Below are 23,511 nucleotides of genomic sequence, written 5' to 3'. Positions count from 1 at the left end.
TGGCCATGCTTGGAAAAATAAGCGAACTTGAAAGGTAATAACATAGTGAAATATACAATATAATTTATGCTGACATTAAACTTATATACAACATTTAATAACATTTCAGTTTTATTCTAAGCAGAGCGCGATGACAAGGACGTGAATTAAATATTGAAATATATTTAATATGAATATGAATTTAATATAATATTTATATGAATTAAATATTATGAATAATATTTATGAATTAACATTTATTATATTACACTGGCACTAAATTTAAATATATTTTCCAGAAATCAATTATAATAAAAAAAAAAATTATCCAGCAATTTTTCGTTTTGCGGACCATTTGGCGCCCCTTTGTGAGTAGCGCCCGGGGCATGATGCCCCCCCTTGCCCACCCCTCGCTACGCCACTGGATTTTTTATACTTAAAAAAATTTATTTAAAAGGAATCCTGAAAAAATAGAGTTCATATCGTGAACATAATGTGATGTTCAATCAGGAGTCATGATGTTCAATCATCGTGCTCATGGCATTGTATCTCCTCGATACTTTCGTTAATTATTAAACTATAATTAACTCTTATTAATACAAATTATTTTTTAGTATTTTTTCATATTTTTTTTGCAAATAAAATGAAATCTTCTTAATTATCAATAATCATTCATACATATGATGTAAGAAAAAAGCATATATGAATTAATAAAATTAATATATTTTAATGAATTCGAGATAAATTGACAAAGTAAAGTTGATACAAGTGAACAAAATTTAATCATAATATTTATTTGACTATGCTGTTTTCTAAGTTCAAGACATTTTGAGAAAAAAATTTGATAAAATTCTCTCCAAATTTAGAACACACCGTCAGATGGCGACAGACTAAATATGAATTAATTATAATTAATTTTACACAACGTGTCATTGTTTCGCCATTTTTCATATTTTTTCTTCTTTAAACGCACCTACAAATAATATCTTGAAATGCAAAATAAGAAAAATATAAAAATAATGATAAATAAAAAATTTGATAAACAAATAAATAAATAAGTAAATAAAAAAAATTAATAAATAAATAAATAGGAATAAAAAATCAATAAAATAAATTAATAACATCAAAAAAAGAGATTTCACTTCAGATTACACTATTTTCTTTTGAATAGTTACTTTGAATGGTCGAATTTTAATTATCTATGCATACTTACTTTTCAATTATTGCAGGACCCCACAGATGCACCAAAATATCACATAAGATTGTGTATTCTCCTGGCAAAAACGTGCACAATTCCGAAACCATATCAGTAACTGTCTTATTATTTACCTCCGCAACTTGCTCAATCAATCCAACCAGCACAGTACATGCTGAAAACAAAATCAATTTATAATAAAAGCATGCTACATTACTTTATGAGCTACATTTCAATGTATTATTTTATGAACCAATTTCAATTTTCGCGCTTCAATTTTAAATTAGATTTACTTACATTTAAATGAACCAGCACATTTTTATATATTCCTATGCAGTTTTAATTCCGATGATGTGCCCGAACTCCGCTAAAAGTTTGTGGCAACATTTACGCGACCCCCTGTTATCTATATAAAGTTTAGGCAAATTTCTCCTAATACTTGATCCAGGAGTTCCCTTGTCTTCTGGATTGTGTTCAAAATTACAAGGCTACGGAGTTGAACATTAGTAGTCGTAAACCCATAAAATTGGATCAGCTGTTTAACGATAGTTATAAAATAAAAACAGAAGGGCGGGTTGTTAAAAGACGCTGGATTGGAAAATCACTGCAGGGAGTAAAATTTGTATCAACCAACCACCACTGGGATTCGAACTTGGGTCACTTCATTGACAGGCAAACACTCTATCCCCCCTGAGCCACCGTGGGTCTAGGGGCAGGGGGAAAAACGATGTATGAATCCCGAATGAAAAATGATTGCATAATATATTATTCTTATATAATATTATTCTTGGATAATGAGTTGAAACCGCAGCAACCTATTTCATTCGGTTATGAGTTGATTTAATTTGGTTCTAAATAGGAAGTAGAGAAATTTTATTTCCGAAATGCTCAAAAACTTAATGGTTTGCCTCGTAAGTTTCTCAGGTAACTGATTTTTTTTAATTTTAAATTCTAAAAAAAGATTCCTGGATGAGAATACGGTTTTCATATTTTAAAATTAAAATAATAATAATTCGCTGTCTATAAAAAAAATACGCATTTACAAATCTGCGAACAAAGAGCATTTATTTAAAGTAACATTTCCTCAGTAAACATTTTCTCTGTTAGTAAACAATCTGTCTGACAGAGAATAATGCTCATTCGAAGAGAGATAATAATTTTTAAGTACAAAATTACACGTTTAACCGCAACAGCAAATATTGAAGTTCGCACGCTTTTCCATCTCCGTCACAATAAAATGATAAATATATAACTGATAAGTACATAAAGTTATCGAAAAATTTGTATCAAAATTACACTTTTCATTCATCATTTATGAACCTATCTTTTTTTTCCCGCGAAATCTAAAAGGGTTTGTATCTAATCAAAGCGATAAATCTTATCATTGGATTCATCAGGTACGATGGAACTCAATGTACTAAAAAATAAATAAATTAAATGATGGTGTGTGTGTGTTATTTGCACCTTTATTAGATTATATATGATGTTTACTAAATAAATGAAACACCAGACGCGGGTATTATGTCATCATTATTCAAGGTTATTATTTCATTAAGTTAATTAAAAAAAGGTTACTACTGTATTTCCAAGCATTATTGTTTCGTAAATAATAATTTATAATTAAAAGCAGTGATAAAAATAAAGCAACAGATATTGAATAAAGTACTTTTTTGTTCTTCAATTTTCTACAAAGAAATCCTATAATGGGGATATTCTAAATGAAAGTTTGTAACACCAGCAAATATTTTCTTAATTGTATAAAGAAAAAAAATTCTACATTCTCAGTTTCACCCGCAGGTTCGAGCTTAGAGGGTCGCAAACTGAGCGAACTTTTTTTTGCTCCGGAATAAATTAAGGGGGTCAAAAATGTTCTGCCCCCGTTTATAGAATTATCTTACCCTTATTCATTTCTTTCTCATTATTTATCTTAAAAATAATATTGTCTACATCATCTAAAGCAAAACAGTTTGAGGTCGTGAAATCCACAATTTGAAGATAACTGGTTGAATAGTTTCTGAGAAATTAACACGTAAAATGGGCGAATTTTTAAGCTTTCATTGTTTAAAAAAAATAATTCTTGATTTCGATTAAACTTACTATTTCGCTTTCTGTATTGAAAGCTACCTTATCTAATTTTTCATTTTATATCTTACGTTTCATGATTTTCTTTAAAATTTAAAGTCAAAATGGCTAAGAAAAAAATAATAATAATGATCAATTTGTGAAATTATTTTCAAGCCTAAAATAAAATTTTTAGGTAAAAATAAAAGTAAAGTGAAAGTAAAATTCTTAATAAAAATAGAATTTTTAGGCTAAAATTAATGATCACTCTCCTGACTATAGAATATTGGAATTATAATTTCCAAGTGGCACAACTCTTCCTATTTTAAGGATCCAAAACTCCTCTGTCAAGAACAAGATATATTTATTGAAAGAAAGTTTTTTTTTAATATTTTATTTCGTAGCATAAATTATTGTTTAAACTAACTAGAATTTTTGAGGTTACCCTTTTGTACCATTCAGAATGCATCTTAATACATAATTTCGATCGATAAATCAAAAATTATTCAGAATAAATAATTAAAAAAAGCAACAACAGGGAAATTGCTTTTTTTTTATTTTGCCACTGAAATATTTGTCTACACTAATTAATTCGTAATTTTTAGGTCATCCCCTTGAACCTTTACGAATGTATCTTAGAACATGAAATTTCGATTCTTAGATGAAAAGTTATTCAGAGTATAACTTTTTCGTCCAACCCACACTGTTTTTCACCAAAATCATATTCGCTCGTTTTTACTTTGGACTTCGCTTTTCCCTTCGTGAAAAATCATACAGTTTGTTTTTATTTTAAGCTGGTAGATTTTTCTATTTTTACTTCACATTTTGTTAGGGGATATGATAGGCTAATGTTGTTGAAATAACAAAATTTTAATTTGTTTGAAAAAAAAATTAATGAAGTAATTTGAATTTATTTTCAAAGCTTCATACTGATACACAAATTTTTTGTAAAATTGTGATAGATACAATTCTTATTTCATTTGTTTAATTTTAAAGAATCATCATCTTTCCTTAGGCTACGACACATGTAAAACAATAAACATTAGGGCACAAAAAACAACTAGTTTTTATGATTTAACATTATTTCAAAATGAAATCTTTTGTCGTTATAGGTTTGAATCACTACAATTTTTAAAAAGCGATTACTTAAAATTTTAAATAAAATATTCTACGGATTGAGTGGTTATTTGATCACTATGATGCATCTGAATATATCTTAAAAACATCTTATGCAAACATAGTTATTTGTGGTTTTTTGTTGTAAATCAATATTATTATACTGTTTCGAAATGCAACATTTCTTGAAAAAAAAATGAATCAGTGATTTTTCATAACAATATGAGCCTTATAATAAACCCTTTTAAATTATAACGATAAAATTCTGTTATCACTAAATTGTTGTAATTATTCATTGAACGGGTGATTTAATATTATTTTATTTGTTATTATTATTTTTGCAGCATGCGCACTTTAGTTTTATTGAAATCGACAGAGAAAATTATTTTCCAAAACAAATAAAACAATATATTGAAACATCTTTAAGTTGAAATTTTTAAATATTTAAAATCTACTTGTTTGAAAATACAGATTACGTTATTTTATTGTATAAAAATATAAATGAATACTTTTAAAAAAAAGTACATAATTTTTTTTAAATTTAAAATAAACGAAAATTTTACATTTTATACATTCTAATAAATAATATCAAATAAAATTAACTTGATACTGAAAAGTTAAATAGAGTTCATTAAAAATTCCCGACGGTTTAATTTCCACAGCAAAGCAATTTAGTACATTGTTATATTAATTAGATCCTATTCTATTTTACAGTACAAAATTTGCGCGAATGCATTTTTTAAAAGAATTAAAATTTCATTTTTAATTGATCGAGATCTATGCGTTTTATAAATCTTAAAAATAACTTTTAAATAAGATTTACCTATTAGCGAAAAGTAAATATGTTACTTTTTTCTAATAGGTTTTGTATAATATTATTTCATTAAACAAAATTAACATGTTTTTTTTTTCCTTCTTTTTAAATTTAAACTGAAGGAAAACTGAAAACGTTTTACACGTTCTGAAAACTACTTTAACCCTTTGACTCAAAATTTTTATTAAACATATTTTTCATACTTTTTTTTCATTATTTTGTATTTATTTAGGTATAAATAAGTGAAACAATATTATATTTAGCCTTTTAATGATTTATGGTTATGAAATACCGGTGTATTTTTCTGCCTTAAACGTCTGCCTTAATAACTATCTTCCCAACACGGCTCACTTCCAAACAATAATTTTTCAAATTTGCTCTTATTTGCATTCATTTAGATTTAAGATAAACAATCATCAATGAAATTTCTTTAATTTACAAAATCAATTATTGATACATTTCCGAATAAGAATGAAAAAAAATTTAAACTACTTTTTTGGATTTTATATTTTAGTACATATATAATTCCGATAATCTAACAGATTTTAGTAACTATTAGACTGGTTTTTATAATTTATATGTATATATATATTTTTTTTTCTACCACCCTCTTTACTTAGCTATAGAAAATAAATTTTTTGGATTGCAAATACCCCTCATATTTTGATAGTCAGAAATCCGAATCCATAAGAAATTAAGAGGTCTATTCTATATTATATCTGCTATATTTAAAAAATGTCATTTATATTTAATATCGCATTAATTAATTATTTCTGTGTTAAAAGTAAAATCTTCCGAATTCGGCTCACTACAAAACGCTAATTTTTCAAATTTGAGCTTTTTGGCAGTTATTTAAAACTAAGAGAAACAGTTATTCATAATTAAAAATTCTTTAATTAACAAAATTGATAATTTATTTTGATAAAATTTTAAATATGAATGAAAAAAAAATTCCAAACTACTTTTTTTTAATTTTATATTTTAGTACGAATATAATTCTGATGATGTAACAAATTTTTTTTTAGTAACTATTAGACTGTTTTTTATAACTAAGAAATACCATATTATGTTCTTGTTTGTAATTAGAATGTCAGAAAAAATATATAAAAGAGACACCGGCATCCCATCTGCAATAAAGGGTTAAATTAACATTTATTTATTAGAGAAAAATAAATAAAGTACTTTAATTAAATTAAATTGTTTAGTTAATTAAATTGTTTTCACATACCTGCACATGCTTTACCACCATTAACATCAATGACATCATTAGGATCACTTGCATGGGCAAACGATTTCAAAGAAACTAACACAAAAAAGGGGAAAACGAAACCTAAAATTTTGAATTTCATTTTTAAATTTTTTTTTTAACAGTAATGCTCGAAACATAACAAGTGCTCAGTTTATACTAGCATTTATACTTTTTGCAAACGATACAAATGAACTTCGAACCTATGACATGATACATGATGTCAGCCTTGCAGATATTTTGGATGAGGGGCTCAAATAATGCTGAGTTTGAGTCAGATCGGCTTTTTTTTCGAAATCATCATATTTTATTTTAAATGTATTTCACTTGTTTCAAGATTGCGTTGAAGATAAGGCTTCTTATCATTTTTGAAATATTGATCGAATTATTTTCCTTTCTCATTCCATATGATGGCATCAGTATTCTACCATAATAAATATATTGATAAGGCTTATTATATTAGTTATGCGTAATTTCGGAGAATATTTGCTTTTGCATAACACACGCGTATTTGTTTGTAAACAAATTTATGAAACGTATTTAATCATATTTTATTTTGTCGTTTTAAGGTTAAGCGACTTATCAATACATAGAACGTAATAAAAAATATTAAATTGCAATGATTAAAAAAAGTTTTCATAATCGAGAAGTAATCATTTTAAACGCAATGTTTTTTTTCTTCTAATCATTAAAAAATTTCCCTAAATTTGAAGTTTTAGTCTAATCGTACTGTAAATGTCGAAAAAGTTCACCACTTCATACAATTTTTTAAATTTTTTTTTTAATAAAAGTTGTAATTTCTATAATAAATTTTGGATTACTGCCTTAATAAAAAATAAACAAATACTAGCCAATTATTTCTTATTTTAACTTGGGAGACATGTTGATTAAGGATATTTCTGTTAAAAGGTAATTCATTTATTTATTCAAAATTCAAATCATAAGTGCTCTAGGAAGAATAGCTATTAATATGCAAACTTTTTTTAGCTAACACGTGAAGACACATTTTAAAATTTAAAAATGCTATCATAGAGGCAGTTCATAAAAAATAGAAAATAAGGACCTCCTAGTATATCTTTTGTTATAAATTAGAAAACAATGTACCATTAAACAAATTAGGACACAATACACCACTAGGAAATGTACCAAGTTCTTGCGAAAGAAGTGGACAGAAATCGAGTAGAATTTTTAGTGATTTTCATGACGGACTCACGCAGACATATAGAAATCAGCATTTTAAAAATATGGCCTGTGTTATACCGTTTTAATACGTCAGATACAACTAAATTGCTATGTCTCATGTAAATTTCTAAGTGTTCTTATTTAACTGCAATTGAATCAGATGTTTATAGCAAATAATTTTAATTTATCTAGCTGTGAAAACTGTGATATAGGTAATATATAATACAGCTTATATAATATGCAGTTTCAGAATAACTTTTGCTAAAGTTTAATAAAAAAACAAACAGTTTAATGTTGTCTCGTGATTTTTTTCACTGTTGCCATAATTATTGTGTTAAATTATTTCTGTCCAGTCGTCGCAAAAATGGGTCCCATGACTTCATGAATGGTCTATTTTCAAATAAAATAACCATTTTAAAAATTTTTTATTATATGTGCTGTTTTCTAAATAAATAAAGCTTTGACAAGTTAGGGATGTTTTATTGATTTCTCCCCCTGTTACTAGCATTATTGTTTTAATGTTCATTTGATTTTTTAAGGGTAAGATCAAATTATGCTTCTGAGTTTTGTAGAAACAATTCTTTTCAATTCAACCAGTCCAAATAAATTGGCTCGTAGTTTCTTTTTTTACCATTCTGTTACATTTTCACACTGTTACCATGCTCATGGGTATGATAGTTAATTAGTAAATATATATAGATAGTTAAGATAATTGTGTAAATAATCTATAGATTAATTTAAGTTAAGTATTAGCGTTATTTATTTATGTGTTATAATTGTAATACTGCTAATCTTTCTGATTAAATTTAAATTATAAGAAGAAATACATTTTGTTTTCATGTTTTCTTTTAAAGCTTGATGTGTTAGATAAAAATATGAGGATGATTTCTTTCAATTTATCGACTTATAATTAGCATCTTAATTACCCATTAAATTTATTAAAAGAAATAAAGGTAGGTAACAATATTTGCAGGACTGAAATTGAGCAATTTGCAATACAAGGGCATTTAAAATGTAGCTCTACAAACAAACTTCTTTCCACTCTACCACTTATTAACCTACATTTCACTACATAATTAACAAAATGATTAATAATATAATTTGCTAAAAAATTAACAAAAAGCATTTTTAAGACATACAGTGGAAATTTGACATTTTAATATAAATTTGAATTATAAAATAGCATATTTAATCGTTTGCACTGAAACTTTTCAGAATTGTTCTTTGGTTCATTTAGAAGCGTGTAAACAACTTCTAAGCACTTTTGCGCTCAATACCAACACCTAGGTTTATCCAACCTAAGTGTTGGTAACTCCTAACCATAACCTAGGAGCAGGACAGTCTTAATAGCATGCAGGGCCCCCGGGCAAAGAAATGTTTTGGGCCCTTATGTCATACTGCTTAAAATCGAACTAAAAAACTTCACATACATAAAATAAAGCATTTTTAACATATGCAATAATTTGAACAAATTTAAATACATTTTGATTTATATTTGTTTTCAGTAGACCCAAAAAAACTGAATTCACATAAAACTTTCATTGGAACTAGAAAAATAGATTTTGGTTGCCTTTTTAAGTTTCCCTGGTGATAAACTATTCAAATTATTGTTGTTTGCAAGATAATCAATCACTATTTGTAGAAAGAAAAACAAAATACACACTTTATACAATATAACATATTTATTTTAAAAAATATATAAGGTAATTTTGTTTAGTCTTAGTTTTTTTTAAATACAATTTATAAAAAGTAAGATTCTCAAGGGCCCCCTGAGTGCCTGGGGGACACTCCGGGACTGCCCGGGTGTGCCCATGCATAAAGACGGTACTGCCTAGGAGGAGGTGTTAACTCCTCCACCAACCATAACCTAGGCTGCATTATTGAAAGACCTTCGGGAAGACAGTGTAACTAGCTGCGGAACTTCTTTTTCTTTCTTTCTTGGACATATCTTTAATTCCAATTTATTATTTGATGTAGTTGGTCACTTTACTAGTTTTTTGTTCGTTTTGAAATTATCAATTTTTACTTATAAAGAGGNATTAAGTAAATGCATACGTTTTTAGTAAACGCAGACATACAGAAATCAGTATTTAAAAAATACGGCCTGTGTTATACCGTTTTAATATGTCAGATACAACTAAATTGCTATGTCCCATGTAAATTTCTAAATTGCTATGTGTTCTTATTTAACTGCAATTGAATCAGATGTTTATAGCAAATAATTTTAATTTATCCAGCTGCGAAAACTGTGGTATAGGTAATATATAGTACAGCTTCTAAGAAAATATAGCTTTGACAAGTTAAAGATGCATTATTGATTTCTCCCCCTGTTACTAGCATTATTGTTCACTTGATTTTTTAATGGTAAGATCAAATTATGCTTCTGAGTTTTGTAGAAACAATTCTTTTCAATTCAACCAGTTTAAATAAATTGACTCGTAGTTTCTTTTTTTCCATTCTGTTACATTTTCACACTGTTACCATGCTCATGGGTATGGTAGTTAATATATATAGATAGTTAATATAATTGTGTAAATAATCTATAGAATAATTTAAGTTAAGTATTAGCGTTATCTATTTATGTGTTATAATTGTAATACTGCTAATTTTTCTGATTAAATTTAAATTATAAGAAGAAATACATTTTTTTTCATGTTTTGTTTTTAGGCTTGATGTGTTAGATAAAAATATGAGGATGATTTCTTTCAATTTATCGACTTATATTATAATTTATAACCCATTAAATTTATTAAAAGAAATACAGGTAGGTAACAATATTTGCATGACTGAAATTAAGTAAGTTGCAATACAAGGACATTTAAAATTTTGGTCTACGAACTTCTTTCCACTTTACCATTTATTAAGCTATACTTCACCACATATTTAACAAAATAATTACTAATATAATTCACTACATAATTAACAAAAAGCATTTTTAAAGGCATATGGTGGTATTGTTCTTTTGTTCATTGTAAATAATTTCAGCTGACACCAACTTCCAAGCACTTTTGAGCTCAATACCAACACCTAGGTTGGTTAACTCTTCCACCAGTCATAACCTAGGTGGCATTATTGAAAGACCTTTGGGAAGACGATGTAACTGGCTGCGGAACTCTTTTTTTTCTTTCTTGGACATATCTTTAGTTCTAATTTATTATTTGATGTAGTTGATCACTTTACTGGTTTTCTGAAATTATCAATTTTTACTTATAAGGTGGCGCAAAGAGTCGATTTCATAGGCAAGTGCATACGCCCTTAGCTTTGTACAAGATTTCATTACTTTTCAGTTTTTGTTGTCTTTTTTTTAATTTCAAATAAAAACAGTACTCCTGTTTTTCTGATCCATGGTTTAAAATTAATCTATTTGAGGTTAAAAAGTGCTAAGTTTGTAAAAGAGAGAACCAAATGCTCAGGACAATACTGCTAAACATAGCAGGATCATTGAGGAACACAAAAATAATCTGAACTTAGTATGTGTATCTGTCAGTTACGGCATAATTACCAGGCGCTTAGTATGAGCCAAAGCGAAAATCAGGACGCTTTTTTAGAACTGTATACCAAAGGGCTTTTAAAAAGGGTAAACAACAAACTAAAAAAGGTATAATTTTCTATTGTTCGAAGCATAACAAAGGTAAAATTTATTGCAGAAGAATAATAAAATCTGTTTTCAACTTTTGAATTATGTATAGAACAGAAAATTTTAAGTCTCAGCATAATTTTATAAATGGAACACTGATCAACTCATAATAGTTTGAGATCAATATATAAATTTTTTTTATCGTATTGTAAGCTATCTTCGAGAGAAGAGTTTTGAGAATTCTGGCAGGGTGCATAGCCAAATCTTTCAACAAAAAATAAGCACCTTTTAAGCACTCAAAAAATATTTTTAAGTACTATATACATTAACAAAATGCAAAATAATTTTCAAAGACTGTATATAATCATGATAAATAACCAGTTTCTGACAAAGAAGTCTTTTCTTGATTATATTAGTCATTATAAAAAGATGAAGAGGTTTTTCGATTCGATATCAGACGGTGGAAAATGAAGCCTGAAATGGAGAATCATCTTGTAAAATGCAGCAGAGTTGCACAAGAGAGTGCAATAATCTCATTGAATCCAGCTCAGTAGACGCACGTTCAGACTCCCATGTATTTAATCAAATATGCAACATGATTTGTGCTATCATACATTACGCCAAAATGGATTGTGGTTGAATGAATTGTGAAAACGTTGAATAGAACAATGTGAAAACCACGCTTTTGCACAATATGCAGCAATAATCGACATGATCAAGAAAAGAAAAAAAAAATTCGAAAAGGAAAAATTAAGCACTTTTTAAAAACACATCATGAAAAAAGCACCTTTAAGGGCTTTTAAAAACGAAAATAAGCACCTTTAAGCACTTTTTAAAAACGCCACGCGTGTGAGTCTAAAAACATAGAAAGAAAAGAAAGTATGACAAAGAAATGTATAACAAATAAAATGAATTGATTCAACAATAAAATTAAACATTTTCAATTTATTACATTATATTAAGAAAGTTATAACAAACATACATGGAAATTTCACGAGGAAATGACAAAACAAATTAACATAAAAAGCCAATTGCTTGAATTCAGCTTCAGATACTGACAATGCAAAACTGAGCATGAAAGAGGGGCAAACAAAAGGCAAGTTCCAGAATAATTTATTAAGCATAATCCATGGTAACTAGATATAGTTTTGCACACATATGTGTCCACCTCTTAGGGCTAAAACTAAATGTAAAACAGAACCACCAGTGACTTTATAGTCTGCTGCTGTTTTGTCATCACTCCTACAAAAAAAAAAAATTACTATATTTGATCATATTTATTCTAATTATATTATACAAATAAAAAATGGCTAGCTTTTTTCATCTCAATTTTAATTAGCAGCTATGCATATCTAATTTATCAAAATAAAGTATCTTTAAATATAGAATTACAGGTTAATTTAAGTCACTGACACAATAACTCATGTTTAGTAAAATAACAGGGAATCAATTAAACAGCTAACTTATTACTTTTTAAACATGGTTCCGATTTTCCAGTGTACTATTTGTGTATATAACATGTTTTACCCATTTCAGTTACAACATATTAATTTTACTCCTTCCACTTATTCTCCTTTTATGAGAGTTTACTTTTGTATCAAAACAAATAAACCAGAATGCTAAATAACAACCATTTTACTACAGTAAGGCATTAGACTACTGGAGTGAGAAATTATCTACAAATTATCAAAGCATATTGATGATAACTTTGGCAAGGTAAAGAATAAAACAGTTAAAAAATTTTAAAGGTGGGCATCTCTGCTTAATTATGCAGGGGATTATAGATAATTTTAGGGTTAGAAATAATTTCTTTTAGTAAAATTAACCTTATGAAATAAGAATAAATTTTAAAAAAATTAGTAAAGCTCAAATAAAGGTGCAGTGTTGTAACTTTATTTGTGATGTATTTATTGCTAGCTCAATTCTTTTATCGTGCTTTATTCATTCCTAGCACAAAGTCAAATATCCCATCCTCATTTGGATTAGGAAATGTGTTTTAGTGCTCTTTTTCTTAATTATTATCTAGCATAAAAAATGAACTTTATAAATGATTAACAATTGTTATTCTTTAGTCCTCCAGAAAATAGAAAAAAAAAACCAGTTACCTGGGAGGATATTTATCACCTAGATTCCTGATATTTGAATCATAACTGTATAATGAAATATTGCTCATAACTGTTTTTTTAAACATACAAATTAATAAATAACATTTCAGAAATTTTAATTATATTTATTGCATATTGTATGTTTTATAAAAAATGTGTAAAAATAAGAAGATTGATTGATTGAATGTGGAAGTTTTATGGCACAAGATCCAAGGAGGACATGCTGCGCCAAACAATTTGTTGAGTCAGATCTAATGGTAAATTGCACACAATAATTTCATGGTCATAAAATAAATGAAACTAATAAAATTGTTTATCTCAAGACACATATTTTTAAAAGTTCATAAAAATCGATAAATAGTGTAATTCTATAAAATACACAGTAAAAGTAAAACGGTACATGGGTAAGAAATAAGAGTGAATAAAATCAGATAAAACAGTAAGTTATATACAATATAAAATACCAATAGCTGGCAGAAATGCGAAAATGTTAGGATGATGAATTTCATCTAACAAATCCCTCATACATAACATAGTGCTATTAAAAAAGGTAAGACGATGTTGGTTAAAACAAGGACAAATGGTTAAAATGTGATGAACCGTAAGTAAAACATTACAAGAGTCGCATCTGGGAGGAGATTCTCCAAACAACAGGTGAATATGCGTGAGTAGAGTGTGGCCGAGTCTGAGGCGATTTAGCTTTACATCTGCATTACGTAGACGCAATACAGGTAATGGGTCTACATATGGTTTGATGTTATAAAGATTATTTTGAGTTTGAAGTTCCCAATGCTGTTGCCAAAGAGACGAGATGAGTTGCCGAACATGTAGTTTAATGTCTGAGAATGGTACCAATATTGTAAATTCAGTAGTTGCAGATCGTGCTGCAGAATCAGCCAACTTATTCCCTGGTATACCGACATGACTCTGTATCCAGCAAAATGAAATATCAAATCCTTTCTTGTGAAGTGTGATTAATAAATGATTAATGAAGCATAAGATATAGCATATATATACTTTCGGAGTATATTAAATACTTTCATTCGGAGCGTGAAGAAATCAGCTGCAATGCCAAAAGCAGTGAAAACGGAACAAATATCAGGGATTTTGTAGCTATAAGTATCATCAGCGATGATGAATGTAAAAATAAGAAAGTTTGATGCTTATAAAGAGTGTGTCAATCAAAATTGTTCAAAATTTTAAAAACAACTTAAGAATATAATTTCAGACATTATCAGATGCAGGGCCTGTGCTAAGCATTTGTCACTTTGCCAGATGTGATGAAATCGTAAATTCGGTGAAAAAATTGTGTTTTGACGAATGATTTTTTTTTACAGAAGAAAAAACTTTACAGTCCCTTTAATCCTGGGGGGAGGGGGATTCTTCTGAACAAATCCTGTATTCTTCATTAGATTACAGTAATTTCCATTAGATGCATCGATTAACCAATTATAATTAAGTTCAGTAACAAGAGAAATTATATAAGCATGAGACAAACTTCCGTAAAATACAGATTATCGTGTTCATTGCCGGATCATGCAATATCACACAAATTTTTTTCAAGTAATAAATATTAAAAAAGTATCTGTAAAATTGGAGAATCATCACCAATGTATCCGTGCACAGCCTGTGTCTATAATATCTAACTATGTTGCCTAAGGTTTATTCGTATATTACTACTCCAGTTTAAGAAGTAATCAACCCAAGAAACCCAACCAATTACTATTTCTTTTCCACAAAGACTATAAAACACCTACATCTTTAATAATCTCTCTCATTCACTGCTTCATCATCCTTTCCCAACTTACTAACCCCCGCACGTTAAAAAATCAATCATAAGAAATTGTTAAGATTTGCCTTTTCTTTTGGCTAAGGATTTTGAAGTTTGGCTAATACTTCTCAGATTTCTCAAATAATTTGAAGTTTTTAGAGCAGATGTCTGAGATAGTATGCTTATTGAATTAATTTTTTTTTTACTTATTTATTAAACAGTTTATTAAATAATACAAAAAAGAGGGAACAAAAACTAAGAGAATATAGCATTTGCATATTAATTTTAGAGAAATAAATAAAATAAAATTTACATTTGTTTGCCACTAAAAATCAGCCTTTGTTGAGCAGGAGGAATACCTTCTTTCTCTTCAACTCTCTCTTTAATCCTTTCAACCTTCATTAAAATATAAAATGTTAGGGCACAGGAAAATTTTTCTTTTATCATTCATAGTTCAAATTCAAAACATGATATTTTATAGAAAATTCACAACAACTACATATAAATTAGATATGTATAGCAATAGGAAAGAATGTTGCGATTTCATTTATTTAAGAAGAGAAATAGAAACTGAATCCTTATTTAGTAGTCTTAGAAGATGCTTTTTCAAACTGAACATTTTACATAATGATAAAATTTTTATACTGCATATTACCTTACAAAAATAGTAAATTTCTGATTAAAAATAATTATTATCATACAGACATTATGGTTTTGTGTAAGGAGTACCTATTAAATTCTTAAAATTAAAACCATTAAAAATATTACTGTTATGATAAATACTGTTATGACTAAAGCATTTGGCAAGGTTAGAATGGATTAATCCAAGGTTAAACTGCCCTATCTAAAACCTATTTGTTCAAATTATGTCACAATTTTAAAAAAAAAATATTGTGATAAGTAAAATGTTAACTTTTGAACAAGAAACAAAATGAAGACAAAGTTTTTGTTTCATTAAAAAAGTTTATTATTATTTTTGATATTGCATTATTTAAAAACCTAATTTATCAGTATCAAAAGCATATTTAAAGGATAAGGTATTTGCTTTTGTTGTTCAATGAATTGTGAAGCTTCGAAAGTTATAAATATTTCCATATCATATTATTTTCCTTTAATAAGTTAAAGCAAATTGTATAAAAAATATCAAATATTTATTAATATATGTAATTATTACGTGTACAATGGTTACACAAATAGAATTTTTACCATTTTTAACACCCAACCCTGATTTGGCATGTACATGCATATGCATGTTGATAACTAAAAATTTAAAAAAAATTCTTACTTTATCAGTAGGTTCTATGTCAATTTCAATCTAAATAAAAGAAAATAAAATTAATGCAATGAAAAACATTAGTTTGTGAAATATTTAATAACATATATAACTAAATATTACAAATGACTGTAAACTAGGCAAACTTTTAAACTTAGATTTTCAACAATAAAATTTGAAAATAAATATGACTGGTCATTTTTACTTAAGACTAAATTAATAAATGACTTTATTACTTAAATTAAGACATTATTACTAAATGACTTAAAAAACAGCTGAGTGTCATTGTTTTTGTTATGCTTATCTTTAATGATATGAATTAAGTCTTTTACAGAAAATTTCTTGTTTCATTTAATTTGGAAAGAAATTATTTCTTCAAAAGAATTTTTTATTCATTTCTGTAATGAATAAATTTGTAACACAATCTGATTAACAACTGCAACAGTTAAGTGAAGTAGACTGGAATTTTAATTGTTTATTATGACAAATTACAAGCAAAAATAATTAAACAGTTTACAACAACTTTTTATAAAATAACTCAATACTTAATATTATAAAAGTGGAAAAGCAATAAATAGTTGCATCTCATTTCATAAAAACTTAATTTTATAAAATTACCAACCACTTTTAAAGTCAGATTAGAGACCAAAACATACACTGGAGGTAACTTTCCCTTGAGATGCTCAACACAAGAACTGAACATGATAACGGAATGGAATAATTTATTAAATAAACAATTTTTCTTTACAACCATATTATAACCAATGACATATATTTTTAAACGAATTATAAATTATAATAAAACTAGGGTGCTATTACTTTGAGAGCTGATTTAAAGCATTACTATAGCGAAGAGGTAGTTCAGATAATTCTTTTTTTTTTTTAGGTAGTTCACATTTTACAACTTACTATGTTTTTTTTTTCTTTTCTTTTTTTTTTTTTGCTTCAAAAAGTTTCAGAAAGACTATTATTTCAAAAGGTAGCATATCAAGTGCATTAAAATTATAACTCTATTATTAAAGTACAGTACAGAACCCGTTATCCGGAAATCAGAAAACCGGAAAACCAAAAAATTGGAACGAAATTTAATAAATTTTCCAGCCATTTTTTTTAAAAAAATGTTTTTTTCCTCAGAAGATTTTAGGATTTTTCTTTCTTTTTTGAAAGATGTTTACCTTACCATCATTTTGGAAATAATCATTAGTGTATTACTTCATCGTTTTTTCTTCTTTTTAAGATTATTTCCAAATTTTTTTTTTTAAAGTTGGGTTTAACAATAAAAAAAACAGCTTTTTGTAGCGATTCATATCCAGAATAGCGATGGTCCCGATCGTTCCGGATAATCGGTTCCCTACTGTATAATAAAAGATAAGTACATAATACAACAATAAGAAACAAATAACAGTAAATCATCATACTAATGAAGTAACTTTGATTTAAACAAAGAAATCACAAAAACAACAGCTTATAATCATATATTGCTTAAAAATATTCAACTTTTGAATAAATATAAATATTTATAATGATGCCAATGACAACTTTTCTTCAATTTTTTAGAATCAATAATGTTTAAAATTTTTTATTTATTATGGTACAAAATGAAAAGAATTAAGTCTATAGCTCGATTTATTTAATTGTTTTATACTTTATCAGATTAAAAAGATTATCCACATCAATGAATAAAAATAAGTGTAATAAGTAAAGGATGATTAACTGTTACTCTAGACTTTTTTCTTTTAAGCAATTACTTCTGAATATTCATTTGTATATGACAGCAACATGTTAAAATTATAAAATATTTTATTACAATCCCAAACTTTAAAATGCATAAGGTTCAGCATAAAATCTTTTTGAATAGATGTATAGTAATCTAGTTAAAAATTGCTGATGAAACTTTAATGAAAATAAAAATACTCAAACGTATGATTAAATTAACTTTATTTTGTTATAGCTTTAAAGTAACGTAAAGAAGCCTTAAGAGAGTTGGAAAAAAAAAAAAAACGATTAACAGTTTATACATAATTTGTAAGAAATTATTTTTTAAATTAATTACTTAATAGGCAGAAACTTTTTTTTTACTCAACATTTTGTCAAAGCTACAATTTGGTGCATCCATAAATGCTACAATAAAAATAAAAAATGCTTTTTTCTAGTAATTTAAAAACTATGACTCCTACTTAGACAAAGGAAACAACTAAAGGATAAACAACAATGAACAGATACAAAATCAGTTTACATAAAAATCACATTAAGAAAATGAAAAGAGTAAATGATATTTAACTTACTTCCTTTCCAGTCAATGTCTGAATTTAGCATCATGAAAAAAAAAAAAAGAAAAAATGTTGATAAATATCAATGCCAGAAAAACAATTATAAATTTTTAAGTAAAATGAAATAACAAAAATACATAGTTTGAATTAGGTCTTGTTAAAAAAAAATTAATGTATATAAGATTTTTTACTTGCACACAATTACTCAATTGTGAACAAAATTTTAATCAGTGTTTAAAAATTCATTTAAATTATTAATAAAAAAAAAACCAATATGTATTATCAATATACAGTTATATATTACAAAACTCTAATCAAAACAGCATTAGTGACTATAATAAAAAATAAGTAACTTAAGTCAAAAAAGGATATACAGTGGAACCTTGATTTTACATTTTCTATCGGACTAGCGTTAAAACATACAATGCAAGAGAATGCAAAATCAGGTTTTAAAAAAAAAAAATAATAATAATTATTTTTATTCTTCAAAAATTGGCATTTACAAGATTAACTATTAGAAAAAATTTGTAATTTTTAATTGTTCTTTGTTTTTAGATACAATTTTAATGTTAACCTTTTCAGTACTCGCTGTTATTTGTAAATTTGTTTTTGGTTTACATTTGCAAATAAATATTGTTTCAGAGTTTTTAAGCTTTGAAACTCTATTGATAAGTTGTGGGTATAGATAAGGGTCGGGTAAATACTTAGCGAGTATTTATAAATGGTTATTTACCCTTGCCTTGAATAAACACCCAAAATCAAGGATTTTATAACTCTTTGCTCGTTTTAAAGCAAATAATCATGATTTGAGAATTATAAGTTCTGAGAATAATATAGTTTTATTTTTGTTATTCTTCAATATTTTTTGTTCTTCTTATTCTTTAATTTTTAAAAATAAACTTTAGATATCAGTTCCAGAAGAAGTACTTATAAAAAACTATAAATATCTAGCACATGATACATTGTTGCATTAAAAAAATACTGTAAAAATTTTTGTAATGTGTTATGTAATAAAGTAGACATTATATTAAACGATTTAAGTTCAAGTTTAAACATTTTCATTTTTTTCAATGCAATGGATAAACTGGATTAAATGTTAAAGATCCTAAGTGAGAATAAGACTAAGATTTATAAAATAGTTGAAACTAAGTCTCTAAACAGGCTTATTTATTTATACAGTACAGAACCCATTATCCGGAAATCAGAAAACCGGAACGAAATTCGATAAAGTTTCCCGCCATTTAAAAAAAAAAAATTTTTTTACCTCATAAGATTTCAGGATTTTTCTTTCTTTTTTGAAAGATGTTTACCTTACCATCATCTTGGAAATAATCAGTAGTGTATTACTCAATCGTTTTTTCTTCTTTTTAAGATTATTTCCAAAAAAATTTTTTTTTTTTTTAGTTGGGTTTAACAATTAAAAAAACGGCTTTTGCAGCGATTCAGAAAACCGGAAAAATCAGTTATCTGGAATAGCGATGGTCCCGATCGTTCCGGATAATCGGTTCCCTACTGTATTAAGTTGGTAAATTTAATATAATGGATAAAACTAAAACAATAAATTTCACTACTAAATTTTAAAAGAAATTTATCCTCAAAATTGTTTCATTTAAACCAAATTTGTCTTCTTTTCTTTTAAAGCTAAAAAAAACCATATTTAGTTTCAAATTCTTTGATGTTTTGTCGAGTTTTTTTTCTGTATTAATTTTATCCTATTAAAAATAAAAATACCCATAATTACCCAGGGTTTTAACCCCAAGTTATAAAAACCCAGGTATTTTACATCTATAGTTGTTGGTATAGCCTCTGATATTTTTTACTCATCTTCATGGGGAACAGGAATTAAATCAGATACTGAAGAAAAGTAATGTGACGTGGATTGCAATGGAATTATTATATTTATTCATTGATTTCTTATTAAAGTGATTATTTTTGTAATTTTTTTCAATAATTAAACAAATTGCACTTTTACCCATTTTTGTTTATAATTATTTAATATTTATAATATTAGATTATGATTTTCTACACAAACAATTTTGGATTTTCGACCAAAATTATCAACAAAAAAAAAGTTTAATGTCAAAATGATTAAAGAGTGAAAAATGATTGATCACTTGTAACTTTAAATGTACCTATATTTATAATTACTTCATATTTATAATAGCCACTAATCAGTTTCTATACCATAAATTTTGGTAAAAAATGTCAAAAAGGGTTTTTTGACATTGGCAAGACAGTTTAAACCTTTAATTGTCAAAAACTTGCCAACCCTTTTTAATTCTTATTACTATAACAATACCAGACTATTCAGTTTCAAGACAGCCGTTAGAAACTTATCATTCCAATATTTTTATTCGCATTTTAGACATCTAATACCACAATTTCCTTAGCATCACCAAATTGTTACATTTAATTAGGAGATATTTAAGTACCTTGATCTGCCACGCCAATTACAATCGCCAAGGTACCAAATAGATTTTAAATTCGCAAATTTTTTTTTAAAAAAAACATGTAGATGTTTGCCTGGGGGATGATATGAGTTTTAATTTTCGTATTGGTCCCTTTCTGTGGCTTTTTTTTTTATAGCTTCCCGCAGGCCGCTGCCCGGACCTGGCGATTATTCTGCCACAGAACAGGATACGGAAATCTCCCCTCTAATTAAGCAACCCTGGAATCAATAATAGTTGCAGAATAATATTATGACCCTCCAAAATAGTAGAGTACTACCATATATTTCAACAAAATATATTGAGGAAATTTCCATAAATATTCCCAATATATTTCTCTGCAAAGATTTTCTTTCAACTAGATATATTTTCATTAAATACTTTTTAGAATATAAATGCTTTTTTTGTAATGATTTAATATTATTGTAAATTTGACTTTTTGAAAAGATTTTACCTTAGATTTGAAGAAAAGAAACTTGTCACTTCTGCTTTTGAGTAAAACCTTTAAATTTATATATTAATAGACTTAAAGATGTGAAGTCCAGAATTAAAATATTTAAATACTGTTATACAAACTAGTTATAAAGTAAACCAGTATTATAAAGAGAAGAAAGAGCTAAATTAATATTTTGTAATAAATTTATACCAAGGAATTAGGAGATAAATAATAAATATATTATTCAGATTTCCAATATATGAACCTTTAAACTGTAAGGAACATTTTTAGAGCAAACTAATTCAAAATAGACTATATTCAGGAGCAGGACAACGTTAACCTTTAAAATGATATTTGATAAAAATAATATACTTAGAAAAGTTAAATGCCATATTGATTTTCACAATAAAGTTTAATATTAATTATTTAAATGTCATACTGTTTTTGTGTTAAGATCAGTAACGCACAGAGTAGGCAAACTATTCCAAATATGAAGGACAGAATAGAAGAAATATTTTTTTACTAACCTTTACTTTGATAAGCATTTTTACTAGGTGTTAATATTACTGTCAATTTTAATAGATAAAGAAGAGTTTATCAAAAAATTACACACAAATATCATAAACCGGGCAGATTTGCAAAAATTTATTATGGTTTTATGGTAAAAGCATTGCCAACTTTCAGAAACTGTATATTTTAATTTTTCAGTTTATTTGACCTAGGCTGATCCAGTAGAGATGGTAGGTTGGCACTTCTAAATGCAGGTGGCGATAGTGACAAAAGTTTTTTTTTTTTTTTTTTTCCGTCTTGTCAGATAAATTTTCAATCGTTATATTACGAAGGCTTTGTCGTTATATAAAGTAATGGTTTTTAGCGAATATTATGCTATTTTCGTGACTGCTGTGAATTAGTAACAGTTACTCATGACTGTTAGGATAAGTTTAGTCTAATGACCTGGATACGTAAATTAAGTAGCAACACGCCGCCATCTTGGTGACTGCAACTCTTTTGTGTACGGAGTGCAACTCTACGGAGTTTCAATTCTTAAACGCCATTTTTTATTGATCAATATTCTCATATTCCGAAAAAACTTTATTTTTTTCTATTTATTATTTTAATTCTTCTTTTCTCTCTGAAATTATATGGGTTATTTTATTTTTATTCCATTAAGTGAAAATAATAGCTTATCTATAAGTTAAAGCCTTCTCATGTCATCTATCTATAATAAATTTTTTTCTAAACTCCTTGAATTTTTTTTGCAGTCGGTTTGTTTATGAGGTTTAAAGCATTGTATGATTTGGGATTTAAATTATTATAGACATTATTGTCAGTGTTCAGAGAAAATGTTTTTTTTTTTTTCCCGATAGTTTAAATCTTTTTCTTCTTAAACAAAAGCAATTGTTACTTAGGCTTTTATAATAAAATAATTTTAGAAGTTTAAGCACTAATTAAATTTAAAATGAGATCTTAATTAAAATTTAAGATGCAAATAACAAAGTTGAAAAATATTTTTAAATTTGTTGTTTGATTTTTAAAATACAATGCAAATGCATGTACCTATAATTTTATTTTATATATATATATATTTCTGCATATACTAACTTAAATCAAATAAATATTCTATAAAAAATTGCATTATTTAGAATGGGTAATAACAATACGTCTTTTATCAGTTTTTTTTAATACTATATTAGGATAATATATATAGTTGTAATGGTGGATATTTTTAAGATTTAGAAATATATCTGCATTATCATAATAAAATATAGTTTTGAAGATTTTAATTTTAAATCTAGGAATAGGTAGGTTTTTCATTATCGTCATAGTTTTTGCGAAATCCATATTTAATAACTATACTTTTTATAGATGTTATATGAACCAAATTTAAAAAAGTTAAAGAAAATTTAAAAAATTTTCTCTTTATTTTTAATTTAAATTCTGAGGAAACCTAAGATTTTTAAAATGTCATTTCAAAAGTGTTGTAATTAATTAAATATTAAATAGTAATGTCATTTTGCCAATTGAAACTAATCAACAGC

General features: G+C 26.6%; 2 protein-coding genes across 2 annotated transcripts in view; both read right to left on the bottom strand.

Moving 5' to 3' along the window:
* Nucleotides 1–6,562, bottom strand: part of LOC107441857 (acyloxyacyl hydrolase) — a gene marked incomplete in the record, with an annotated part of 29,054 nt that extends 22,492 nt beyond the window's left edge. Inside the window, 2 exon segments of the mRNA XM_071179422.1 lie at nt 1,193–1,349; nt 6,394–6,562. Coding sequence (XP_071035523.1) covers nt 1,193–1,349; nt 6,394–6,514 — 278 coding nt within the window.
* A 5,533-nt stretch (nt 6,563–12,095) lies between these two features.
* On the bottom strand, nt 12,096–22,224 carry LOC107452258 (Nedd8 ubiquitin like modifier). Its single transcript, XM_043040167.1, has 5 exons — nt 22,000–22,224; nt 18,605–18,622; nt 16,332–16,361; nt 15,360–15,442; nt 12,096–12,412 (listed from the first exon to the last, which is right to left on the bottom strand). The coding sequence occupies exons 1-5, from the start codon at nt 22,015–22,017 to the stop codon at nt 12,307–12,309; spliced, it is 255 nt and encodes an 84-aa protein (XP_042896101.1). The 5' UTR covers nt 22,018–22,224; the 3' UTR covers nt 12,096–12,306.
* Nucleotides 22,225–23,511: the final 1,287 nt, after the last annotated feature.

Source organism: Parasteatoda tepidariorum, chromosome 4, assembly GCF_043381705.1.
Source record: "Parasteatoda tepidariorum isolate YZ-2023 chromosome 4, CAS_Ptep_4.0, whole genome shotgun sequence".
NCBI classification, from domain to species: Eukaryota; Metazoa; Arthropoda; class Arachnida; order Araneae; family Theridiidae; genus Parasteatoda; species Parasteatoda tepidariorum.
This window is presented reverse-complemented; position numbering and strand designations above follow the sequence as displayed.